The sequence below is a fragment of the Monodon monoceros genome, unplaced genomic scaffold (genome assembly GCF_005190385.1).
Source record: "Monodon monoceros isolate NGI ecotype Baffin Bay Population unplaced genomic scaffold, NGI_Narwhal_1 Super_Scaffold_2, whole genome shotgun sequence".
In the NCBI taxonomy this organism is placed as follows: domain Eukaryota; kingdom Metazoa; phylum Chordata; class Mammalia; order Artiodactyla; family Monodontidae; genus Monodon; species Monodon monoceros.
In genome coordinates this window covers 53,413,660-53,426,854 of record NW_021703776.1, presented here as the reverse complement: position 1 = coordinate 53,426,854, position 13,195 = coordinate 53,413,660, and the positions used below count along the sequence as shown (strand labels likewise).

The 13,195-nt window shown below is 36.6% G+C and overlaps 1 protein-coding gene across 8 annotated transcripts in view; it reads left to right on the top strand.

Annotated features, from left to right (window-relative positions):
* The window catches only part of ADAM22 (ADAM metallopeptidase domain 22), a 250,350-nt gene that overhangs the window by 182,099 nt on the left and 55,056 nt on the right, over nt 1-13,195 (top strand). For all 8 annotated transcript variants that reach the window (XM_029233349.1, XM_029233348.1, XM_029233352.1 and 5 more), the window contains 4 exons: nt 4,714-4,813; nt 6,857-6,928; nt 7,150-7,242; nt 11,036-11,116. In XM_029233349.1, coding sequence (XP_029089182.1) covers nt 4,714-4,813; nt 6,857-6,928; nt 7,150-7,242; nt 11,036-11,116 — 346 coding nt within the window. The remainder of the gene's footprint in view (nt 1-4,713; nt 4,814-6,856; nt 6,929-7,149; nt 7,243-11,035; nt 11,117-13,195) is intronic.

Here is a 13,195-nt window from a genome sequence, read left to right as displayed (position 1 = left end):
TTGACCAGTGTGAGGTGGTACCTTGTCGTAGTTTGATCAAAGACTTTTTAGCCTTGAATTTAGTCTGGAAATGTAAGAAATGAGCAACAACTTTGTTCTTGAAGGCTTACTTTCTAATTCCCTTTCCTTTTATCTTCTTCTATTCTAATTAAATGAGTTATAAACAGAAGTGTGTCTCAAAAGCAAAAACAAGAAGAGAGCCCTGATGAGTAGTTTTCTCAGATTTCCAGCAGCCTTCTACCTTATGTAGAAGCCTATGGTGTAAATGCTCCCACAGTGGCTGATTTCAAGCTACCTGTGTGAATTAAGAGTGGGAAGTCGTGTGCTCAGTCCATTTCCTAAGAAAAGTTTTCATTTTTATACTGTCATACCCTTGACACACTATCAGGCATCAATCTTTTATTCTTTCTAAATAAATTTTACAGCCATCCCTTTCATGCCAAGCTTATCATTACCACCTTACTTTAAACTTCTATTATCTTGTGCTGTTATTATTTTGATAACATTCCAGCTACTCACACAGCTTTCAGGCTCCCTCTCTCCCCTCCTGAACTCCACTTCCATCATAATTGAAAGGTATAAAGAATAAAAGAGTATACACTTGTATACGATCACCTAGATAAAAACAAAACAAGACACTGTCTGCACAGTTAAATCCCCCTGTGTTCTGTCTTATCGGTTCCCAACCCCGGCTAAGGTAACCACCACCTTGAATTTGGTTTATATCATTCACAGGTCAAATTTGGTTTACATCATTCACAGGTCAAATTTGGTCTATATCATTCACAGGTCCTTTTTTATACTTTTACTGTATATGTGTGTGTGTGTTGGAGTAATACATAGCATGGCTTTGCATGTTTTCAGTTTATATGAAAGGCGTCATACTATATTTATTTTTCTGTGACTTACTTTCTTGATCAGCTTTATGTTTGTGGGGTTCATCCATGCTGATGTACATACATATATATATATATATATATATATATATATATATATATATATATATACAGCTCTAGTTCATTGAATGTGTACAGCACAATTTCTCCATTCTTCTTTTAATGCACATGAATTTTTATGTCAAACAGACGAATCATGTCATTTTCCTGCTCAGAACTTTTGTGTCTCCATTGTGTAAAGAATAAGGTTCACATTCCTTCCTTCAGTATTTGGAGGTCCATAATCTTTCTTCATACTCATTTGCAATCTCATTTTCTACTACTATTTATGCAGTTTGTTTACCATAATTGTATATGGGTTTCCACCTTTTCTGATTTGTTAACCGTAATTCTACGTGGATGTTCAGCCTCTGAAAAATATGCTCATCATAATTGTACATGAATTTCCAGCTTCTTTTGATTTCTTTAATATATTCTCTTCATCTGGAATTCTCAGTTTTTTTTCTATCTAACCACATTTTTAACCACTTGAGATTTATTATAATTTTTAACTCCTGCATTATAATTTGATTCTGTATATCTTTGTTTCCTCTCACCAATTAAAATTTGTAAATTTTTTAGGATTATATATTGCACTAATTTTTTTTTTGTCAGACCTCACACCATACTCTCTTATACAGACTTGTTTTTCAATAAATATGTATTGATTGTATTTGAAATGTGAACTCCCAGCATATGCATGACAAGAAGAATAGATGATGGAGGGAATATACATGCAAATATTTTTCAAAATATCTTTGGACTTTTTGTGTTTAAAATATTTTTCAAAATATCTTTGGACTGGGCTTCCCTGGTGGCGCAGTGGTTGAGAGTCCGCCTGCAGATGCAGGGGACACGGGTTCGTGCCCCAGTCCGGGAAGATCCCACATGCCGTGGAGCAGCTGGGCCCGTGACCCATGGCCGCTGAGCCTGCGCGTCCGGAGCCTGTGCTCCGCAAGGGGAGAGGCCACAGCAGTGAGAGGCCCGTGTAACTCAAAAAAAAAAAAAAAAAAAAAATCTTTGGACTTTTTGCTTAGTATTAAGAAGAAATGATAAAAGTCTTTGTAGTTGTAATTTTCTAACAATTACTAAATTCCATGCTAGAGGTTCTTGTTTTTTAATCTTGTCTGATTATTCTGATTAACTAAAAGAATTATACAGACAATCTGCTTAGCACTAAGCATAATATGCAGCAAAATCAGTGGCTACACTCGAATATGCGTAGCTCTTTGCATTGGAACTCCTTACATGAAATAGTTGCATACAAGAGAAAAGCTCTTTACATAAAACATTGTCTGGTATGATGCCAGATATCATTTGATCTGTGCCAAACATCACCTATCAGCACTAATTATGGACATATATTTCCCATGGGTACATTCCCTCCCATTTCTACTTTCTGAAGTTCCTCTGTATTGTTAAATGTTGGAAAGCATTGTTGAAATGAAGACTGTCGGTCCTATTTAAAGGTATAAGAATTAAAAATGTAAGAATGCATTGAATAGATTTGTTACCCTGCAAAAAAGAAGCTTTGGGGCCAAGCTTAGGGAGAGAAATGGTATCTGCTTTCAGGTATTGGAAGGGCCATGGTATGGTAAAGAATTAGTCTCATTGATATAGTTAACAATACAGGACTGTGTGCGGCAGTTATAGGAAGTCAGATGTGGCATAGGGAAGGTAAGTGCAATGTACAGATTTCAACTCTTCATGTGTAAAAAGAGCTTCCCTATCTGGGAAGAGTTTCTTGTCACTACTGGAGAGCAGACTGAGCTCCCAGCTGTGTAGTGGGCAGGAGGCTGGGCTAACCTGAACCCCCTGATGCTGCCTTTGCAGGGCAGGGGCTGAACTAGACTTTGACTTCTAAGGGTCCAACACTGTAAATCAGTGACTTTCTTCTATAGCAGTAGAGAACCACCTCCGATTTTGACCAGTAGAATAAAGAGGGAACTTGAAGAAATTCCTGTTTAAATTCCATAATCCTGACAGGGATATATACAATGGATTATAGATAAGGCGATAAAAACATTGGCTGAAGTGTAGGCACTGAAAAGCAAAAAGGAAGTAATATATGTAAGAAAATTTTAAAATAATAAAGTTTATGACTTATTAGGAAAATGAAGCAAAGGAAGTAAAGTAGTTCAGACAGTTTAAACCCAAGACAACTTTATTTGGAGAGCTTGGCATGAAATACTTGGTAAATGAGTTTAGGGTAAATAATCGTAAATTCCATTAGTCAGTTCACTTAAGCATTAATCATTATGCTAGGAAGAAGTAGGCATATAAACGGACAGGCTAGTGGGAGAGACTTTCCATTCTTATCTTAATTGTGTTTTCACTTTTATACAAAGCTCAATGTAAAATAATTTTTGAAAAATACAGAAAATAAAATTTGTATCACCTCTTTTCTCACCATTGGGTGACAACTGTGGTTAATGTTAAAATACTGCTGCTTAAATCTAGCAGTTTTGGGACTTTGCTAGCGGTCCAGTGGTTAGGACTCTGTGCTTCCACTGTACAGGGCATGGGTTCGATCCCTGGTCAGGAACTAAGATCCTGCATGCCGTGTGGCGTGGCTAAAAAATAAAATAAAATAAATCCAGTAGTTTTTTCTCTTTACATGTTCACTGTTTTATAAAATTTGGATTATGTTGGATATAACAATTTATTAATTTTTTACTTAACATTATATATAGTCAGCATTTTTCTGAGCCTTCATTCTTTAACACTACCATGAATATTAATAAGTACATGGTATTCTATTTTATTAATATATCACAGTTTAGTTAACAGTTTTCTACTGTCGAACATTTAGATTATTTTCATGTTATTTGCTACTATAAATTGTGCCACCATAAATATCTTTATTCAGACATCTTTGCACACATAGCAAATCAACTCCTCAAGAAAAATTTCTGAGAGTAAAATTACTAGATTTAAGGATATTTCACATTCTGAAGATTCTTAATGCATAGTTCCAAATTGCTCTACCGCGAGGTTTCTTTTTTCTATTGACCCTTGATTATTTTGGGGGGGTATAATTTTTTTTTTTTTTGTATTTTGAAGCAGTCTGAAACTTGAAGAGTTAGAAGAATAGTTACAAAGAACCTTTTTGTCTCTGAATTGCACGTTTTTACATGGTGCCTATCACCTCCAAATACCTAACTTTATGTGCCTTTCTGCAAACAAAGGCATCTTCCTATAGGACCACAATACCACCAAGAAAATCATCTAATTCTTATCCCTCATTCAAGATCAGCCCTGTGTTTCTTCCATGTCATTTTAGCAAACGCTTCAGAATCAGGCATCACAGCCAGTTTTTGTTCTCTTCAATCTGGAACAATTCCTCAGTCTTTCTTTGACTGTCATGGCTTTGACACGTTCGGAGATTATAGGTCAGTTATTTTGCAGAATGCCCTGCAGTTTGGGTTCCAGCCCAGGTTTAATATTTAGGAAAGACTCATTGTGAAATAAATTATTTCTAACTCTCTTTGATGGAAATTACAGGTACTATAGGTGTGTTTCCTTTCAATGGATATGCAGATAATGAGCAAACCGTAGTTACTATTAGCCACCTAATGAAGAATTTAGAAAACTGCTTATTGAATAAACTCTTACGGATTGAATGCAAATGTTATACATAAGTGGAATTGATTATTTATTTATTTTTTTTTTTTTTAAGGAATAATGTACAATGTTAACAGTGTTCAGTTTTAAGACTAATCTACAAACAAGGGAGACTAAAACTGTACCCAGCTACTGCTTTTCTTCTCTTTTATAGCTATTATCTTCCTAAAAAGTTCACCCAGTGTAATATTGAAGAGTATCATGATTTCCTGAATAGTGGAGGTGGTGCCTGCCTTTTCAACAAACCTTCTAAGGTAATAAGTGTGATCAGAGTTATTAGTTATTAATCTTTCTAAAGTATTGTAAACACAGATTTTCATTCATTGTGTCTTATAAAAGAAAGCTTTTCCACTAGCTTATATGTACACATTCTAGATACACTAAGTATCTACATTTCTAAGTTGAATTAATCTTGGGCATTTGGGGTTACTCTGATGGGAATAAAAAGCAGGTAGAAATTAGTTTTGCTTTCTGAAAAATGTCCATTTTCTTTTTATATGGCCAAATGAGGATTCAGGGTTAGCTTACAAAAATGGTTTCACTTTGCCTTTCTTTTTCATGTTCTTGATACATTCCCCCTCCCCTGCCTTTGGATACCGAATCACAATTCATACTGGTAGAAAAGGAGGCCTGTCTCCCCTCTTTACTCCCCACCACTGCCTTTCAGAATGAGCAGTACGATCAAAATTACAATACTTCTCAATATAAAAACTATCAAAATTACAATACTTCTCAATATAAAAACTAAGTCTGCTAAAAAGGAGAAGGTCTGTACTGAGACTGTCAGAGGCTTTCATAGCTTGCAGAGCATCCTCTGGTTACTGACTAGAAAACAGGTCTTCATCATACATTTGGAAGACTTCCCATGTTAAAGAAGAGTGTTTTGTCCTCGGTAATTATGTGAACTATGAAGTGCTTCCCTACATCACAGTGATACGTGGCATTGCCTTTGTAATCATTTACCTGGTTTCATTCTCTGTTCACTCCAGTGAAATTTAGGAAATTTCATACTGCACTGAAAAGCAAATTGACAATTTTAAGACTCTTTCCAAAAGCTTCAGAAGGGATATTAGAACTAAATTCCTGCTTCTATAAATGAAACACAATTCAAGTCTTTTAACCAAACTAATTGATTATTCTGAGCCCAGAGTAAGAGAATAACTGTGTTTTTTCATCTGGAGAGTTTTAGTTTTGGCTTTCAAAGCTGCCTCATTCATTATGATCCTTTCAACTAAAAATGAAATCTAGAGATGAGTTGATTCTTTTGTAGGAGAGGAGAGAGTATTTGAAATTAGGTGGGGACTTTTGTTGTTGCTTTCTTGATTTTTTTGTTTGTTTGTTTGCTTGTTTTTTCCTTCTAGTTGGTTAAGAAAGTGTGTGTGTGTGCGGGCATGCATGTGGCTGTGTACTCACTTCCATTCTATAATATGTAAACTTGCATTAACTTTGGAATGAATATTATATATCCGGAACATAGCAACTATTTACTATTTACTAGTTTTACCTATCGCCATAAGATAAATTGTACTCAAAAGATAATAAAATCAGCAGAAAGTTAAAAAATAGAAAAGTCTCAAAATATACTCTTGTACAGGCCAAAAACTGCTTCCATCTCTGGGGCAAATTATTATTGCTGTTCTCTGCAGAGCTATCTTAATAGGAAGAGTTGTATTTTATATTAAATAAATCAGTGGATTTATTAATTTTTGTGATGTTTTCCTTATTGTCCATGAAAAAACTTTCTGTTTCACGAGGAAATAACAGTTAATAAAGGGCTTTTCGCAGATAATTGAACTTGATCCTCATAACAATTCATTAAGTAGATGGGAAGCTAATATTATTATCATTCCTGTCTTAAATACGAAAACACCTGGGCTCTGAGATGGCAAGCCATTTGCGCAAGATAAGTAGCTGAGCCACAATTTGAATCCAGGTGTCTGACTCCAAATCCCTTGCGTCCTGTTTGAAATGAAATTTCAGGAGTCCATCTGGCTTGGCTTTAGTCAATGCCAAGATCATCTTTTATTTTGATGACACTTATCAGACCCTGCTTGATAGGTATGTTATATATGAAAATATGATTAAATATGAAATGGAAACAATATTAGACACTATGTTCTAAAGTTTCCAGTTCTAAAATTCTGAAGTCATACTTTGCAGTTTAGGAAAATAAAAATATATTTTGGAATGACTGACAGATAGGCCAGAAGTGTAGGTGTGGCACTTGTGGTCTCTCGTAAGGTCTTTGATGTTGATTTTTCTGCATTTTAGTGCCCTTTTTGGTTTTCATTCCACAGCTTCTTGATCCTCCTGAGTGTGGCAATGGCTTCATTGAAACTGGAGAGGAGTGTGACTGTGGGACCCCAGCAGTAAGTCTCTGGGTGTTGGGATGATTTCTTTAGGTTGTTCGGGGTTATTCCAGGTTCACACACTGAAACATGAAGAGCAAGTGTTATGCCTAGAAATTTCGTAAGATTTGTGGAAGACAGATGCTTACTTTGAGGCTGTACATTGGTTTTAGAAAATATCCTGGTACTTTCAGGAAAATGACACCATTCTCTGACGTTTTGCAAATGTTTATATTCCTTAGGAATGTGTCCTTGAAGGAGCAGAGTGTTGTAAGAAATGCACCTTGACTCAAGACTCCCAGTGCAGTGATGGTCTTTGTTGTAAAAAGTGCAAGGTAAATAAATGTTGATTAATAACCAGCTGAAAGAAAAGAGGACATATTTGATTAAATTGTTAAGGCTAGGTAAATATAACCAAATAACAATAGTAAGACCTAACATCGGTTGAGTGACTAAGTGCCAGGTGCTTTACAGGAGCCTCACAAACTTTGTCAGGGGTAGTTACTCTTTTTATTCCCATCTAACAGATGAGAACACAGAAGCTTGTAGTGATTAAGTAGTTTTCCCTGGGTCTTATACCAAGTCAGGAGCTAGGGCCTGAATGTTTGTAATCCCAGAGTTTGTCCTCTCTCTACTGCCTCTCTGAGGAGCATGCACGTTAAATGAAACCATTTAATGTGCTATCATATATATGTAATAACAATAATAAAAATAAAATGTAATATAATTTAAATGGAACTATTTTTTGAATGATGTGTTTCCTTTATTGTAAAGCCAAGTGGATATTCAATAGATCCTTCCCTTCTTGGTGTTCAGCTTGGTATATCTCTTGCATTAGCTGTTGAGGGAACAAAAGAAATCCCTTTAGACATTAAAACACCTTTCATGTGTTGTGCATGAGAGTTTAATGCATCGTTATACACCTTGTCTGTTTTCATCCTCCCAACAGTATCCTGTACCTGCCCCCAAATATTTAAGCCTCTACATCAAGACTACAGTTACTTGGGGCTTACCTTGCTCAAAGAAATCTATCTTTTTTCTCTTCTCATAGAAAATCTGGTACAATATTCTACATTATTTCTGAGGTTCAATATCTTCCTCTCCCTCAGGTCTGTACATTTTATGGAGGCAGAGCCAGGCACTTACCCTGTAATTGGTACAGGTCTTCAGTAAATAATTGTTGAATGAATGAATAAATATGCACAGCACTCTCTTACTGATTATTTGCTGATTGACTAACTTTAATGAGTTAAGAGAGGGTGAAATATGAACCTATCATATTAAATACCCTATTGTGTGCCAGAAACTGTACTAAGCACTTTCAAATTCTGTCATCCTATAGCCAGGTTTCATAACCCTGGCACTGTTGACCTTTTTGGCCAGATAATTCTTCATTGTGAGGGTGTGTCTTACGTCTTGTAGGATATTTAGCAACATCCCTGACTTCTACCTACTAGTTGCCAGCAGCATCCTTCCAAGTCATGACACCACAATGTCTTCAGACATTGCCAAATGTCCTGTTGTTGAGACTGCTGTCTTAGATAATGCTCATGGCTACACTTTTGGGATGGGCATTATTATCCAGATGTTTCCAATGAGCAGTGCCAGTCTCCAGGAAGTGAAATAACCTGCATAGGCTCACTCAGCTAGTAAGGGATAAACGTGCAGTTACATCCCACATTTGCTGGCAGGAATTTCTGTTGTTTCCACGTTACCACTGTGTCTCTGGCAACGTTTTAAGAGAAGCAAAGCGCAGGCAGAGATCTCTGAAAGCACTCTCTAAAAACGGAAGATTAAACCAAATGTTAAACAGACATTCTTTCATGTTGGCTACCTCAACTGTTTATTCTCTCAGTTCCTCCGGCTGCTTTCCAGGGATCCCCAATCATTTATTTTAATTCTCAGTGTTTTAAGTCTGTCCATCCATAAAATGCATTTAATTATGCCATTTTTTCTTGGATTTTTACAGTTAGACTCTTTGTGATATAATCATTGACAGGAACAAGTACAAAATAATAAAATTAAAATATACAATAAAATGGCAGGGTTAACTATCCCAGAATATAAATTACAACTTTACCAGTCAAGTAAGATCTCTTCTGCCACTTTCTCTACCCCACACCCCGACTCTCATCCCTAAAGGAGTCAGGCAGAAGAGTGAATGGAAAGGAGGGAACGGAAGAACAAGATGAGAAATCATATGTATCTCTGTTTTCTTCTGTATGTATTTATAATAATGTATCTGTAAGTCAGAGTTGGCAAACACTTTCTGTAAAGGGCCAGATAGCAAATAGTTTAGGCTTTGTGGGTTATAAGGTCTCTGTTTCAGTTACTCAACTCTTTCTTTGAAAGCAGCCATCGAAAATACAGAAGTAAATGGCTGTGGCAGTGTTCCAATAAAACCTTATGTATAAAAACAGGTAGCCGGGCTTCCCTGGTGGCGCAGTGGTTGAGAGTCCGCCTGCCGATGCAGGGGACACGGGTTCGTGCCCCGGTCCGGGAAGATCCCACATGCCGTGGAGCAGCTGGGCCCGTGAGCCATGGCCGCTGAGCCTGCGAGTCCGGAGCCTGTGCTCCGCAATGGGAGAGGCCACAACAGTGAGAGGCCCGCGTACCGCAAAAAACAAACAAACAAAAAACAAACAAAAAAAACAGGTAGCCAACCAAAGTTTGTCCTCAAGCCACAAGTTGGGGACTCATTGGTTATTTACTTCTTTACTCTTTTTCTCCTTTTATTTGTATGTAAATTCCAAGAGGGCAGGGATTTGGGTTGATTTATTTACTGCTTTATCCCAGCACTTAGAACAAGTTCTCCTTTACTATGCTTTCTTTCAGAGGTTTCCTGACAGTTCTTGAACATTTACACTCTCACATAAACTCTACCTTAAATCTGCTCGTACTTCTACCTCAGAAGTTCTAGAATTGTAGCTTGCACCAATCCCAAGGAGGAAGAGAACCAGAGTATATGAAATTAACTTATCTTGCTTATTTCCTTATTTTTATGGCTTATGTACTCCCACTGAAATGTAAGTTCCTTGCCAGCAGGATTCTTGTGTTTTCTTCTCCACTGAGTCTCCAGTGGCTAGAGAGTCCCTAGCACATTTTAAGTGCCTAGCAAACACTTGGTGAATGAATGAACGAACAAAAGTTTTGTTCTGATCTTCTGAAAAATATCTGTTGAACTCCTGCTTGCAGTTGGCAGTGTGCTGCTCATGTTCTATGGACAGCAGGAAACTGAAATGCCTGGAGGGTCGTGAACAAGGGAGAGAAGATGAAAGTTGTATGTGTGTGTGTGTATGGATGGGTGGGGAGGGGTCCCGAATACTGTGTATGTTTGTGTGAGCAGAGATAAAAGCATGGAAGGATCCCTCCCCAAATAGTAACGTTTTGGAGCAGGAAAGAGAGTGGGATTAAAGAGGGAAGGAGAAGGATGATAATTTTATAGATCTCTTTGTTTTGTTATAATGAATACTCTTGCAATTTATGAATCCAACAAGCATAAAATTTAGTTGTACAACTCCCACACTTACAAAAAATATTTGAGTTGAAAACAGACAAAAAAACTCTCATACACAAATACAAATAATAGAAACATTAAAAAAGGAATAAAAGACCAAACTATAGATCTGTATAAAAATTAGGCAGGAGAGAAGATGGTAAAGGAAAGCATGGGAGGAAACAGCTTTGCCAGAAAGTCTAACTTTTACAATTCAGTCCAAAATGTAACTTCCAAATTCTTGGCTGATGAGGTAAAAAAGAAAAATATGATAAAGGTGCCAGTAAGAATGAAGGGTAAAGTGTAAATCCAAAAGCTATTTGGAAGGAAGAATTACTAGAACTTGGACTGACTGTCCTTCTGGTACAGATGTACCATCAAGCACATCCTATTTTAACAAGATCTTGTAAGGCTTATGTGTGATGACTATGCAAATTACTTTATATGTGAGAAACTCTGAGAACAATTAAGTTGACATTTCATGCAGTAACTGTGGTTTTCACAGATTTCCATCTTAAACTAGTTTAAGCTATTCCTATCCAAAAAAATATTCATTTCTCTTTTTTTAAAGATGATACTGTGAGAGGTTTTTTCCTTTGACAGCTTTGCACATTGATTTTTGTTCATTTTAGTTTCAGCCTATGGGAACTGTGTGCCGTGAAGCAGTAAATGATTGTGATATTCGTGAAACATGCTCAGGAAATTCAAGCCAGGTAATTTACGAATAATTTCTCTAAACCCGATGGGGGAAAAGTAGGAGTATGTTTAGTGTGCTGACCCCCAGGTGAAATGGAAACGGACAAGATACTCATGTTTCTCTTTCATGTCAACTCTCACCCTCCTTTTATTAATTTTTTGAGAATTGAAGTTTCAGTAATCAAAGCTTGAGCAGATGTTCGGCGTGATTTTGTCTTAATGTTGAACTAATTTAAGACTGTATACATACGTGCCTTAACTATTTTGTTTTTGTTTAAAGTAGAGGGTAAAAGGCATTTGCTTTTTGTCTAGCTAGTGAAGGAGGAATCAAAGAGACTCTATTCAGCTGGCTGAAACAGGAGTCAGCCAAGGCAGAGAGACCCACGGGGTATTGGGTTCTGAAAAGGGACCTGTCTTGACTCTTGTTTATCTGACACAGCTTGCCACTAATAGCTGCTCTTGAATTTAATATCATTTAGTTGTCAGTAGGGAAGATAGGGAAGTTGATAAACTTGGTCAGGGGTTCACAGATTTCAGTGTACATGTATGTAGGCAGTCCTTACTTTGCATATTAGTGCAGGAACACAAATGACCATGCAAGCTGAAACCACGTAGTTATTCTAGTAATCAATGGAAAAAGTTACAGTTGTTCTGAGATCTTTAAAAAATGTCAGATGATTAAAAACTCTCTTACTGTTGGTCTTAAATGAATAGGGAAACAAAAAAAGAAACTAACATTTATTTAGCATATTAAATTAAAACAGAAACACTGAAAATTATAGTATTTTATTTCTTTGTTAAAAAACTTACCAAGAGTAGTTTGAGCTGTGCCTACCTTTTCCTGGTCATAAACCTTATGACACTTGGTGAGCATCTTTTCTATGCCTTGTTGAATTGCCACACTCCTTTCTAAGTTTGTATCAGCTTTTGACATTTTATCCTTTGTGCTTTCAATGTCCTGAAATATCTCCAAGAGATGTGAAGCTGTGAATGGGAAGTTTTTGCTGAACAGTGGTATCAACATTCCATTCCCATAGTGATTTTTTTCTATCACACCATTTACATTTGACTTGAATTTCTCTTCCAATGTCATCACTTTTCATTTCTTTGGTGCACTTCCATCTTTGTTGGCCAGTTTCCTCTTTCAATTATTCGATTTTGTAAGATGTCACATGGTATCACCCAGAGAGAGAGAGGTAACAATCTACATTCTCTTTTGTCCGTGCATGAACTGAATGAACAGATGCTCAGCGAGCAATCACCAACAGACTTTGAAAGAAGTGACTAGATGGGTCATTGACTGTGATGGGCATCTCTTGTTTACCTAGTGATCACTGGACTGAAGAGCTAGTAGCAAAGTTTGTACTTCATGCAATTACTCACAGTTAATCTATTGTGGTAACTGAAATTGGAACTGTGTCCTTGGGGTACTGGTGTTGTTTAACAAAACCACGGTGAGTGAAATTCATGCTCTAGTGTGAGTGAAATTCATGCAAAATGAAGACTGCCCACATCTTTTTTTCTATAGAGAAGAGGGATTCAGTAGTGGTATATCTACTTTAACCATTAAAAATGCTTTATTTTAAAGGTAGTCATCCTAAGAGATTAAAGATCTTTTGTGTAAAAGTACTTTCCTTTCCTACTATCTAATTAGCATTATGCTTCTAACCTAACACCTAGTGATGATGGAGATACAGTGAATGGGCTCTGGGAATGAAAGTATATTAGAGCAACTTCTTTGAAACGTGATTATATGATAAGCAGGGATTTTAAAAGAATTCTAAATCCGAAAATGATGTACGTACAAAGATGCTCCTGTTCCGTTGGTTGTAACAGCATAAATTGGAGATAGTTATAACTAAATATTTTAGTACATTGATTATATGGTTTGTTAGCTCAGGGCAATGTGTTACAGCTATCAAGATGATACCTTCAAAAAAGTTTATTATGACATGAGGAAACTTGTATGATGAAAGTAAAGGGCTGAAACAGAATATAAAACATTATCTATAACTTGATTACACTTATGTTTAAAAATATCATATTTTGGGCTTCCCTGGTGGCGCAGTGGTTGAGAGTCCGCCTGCCGATGCAGG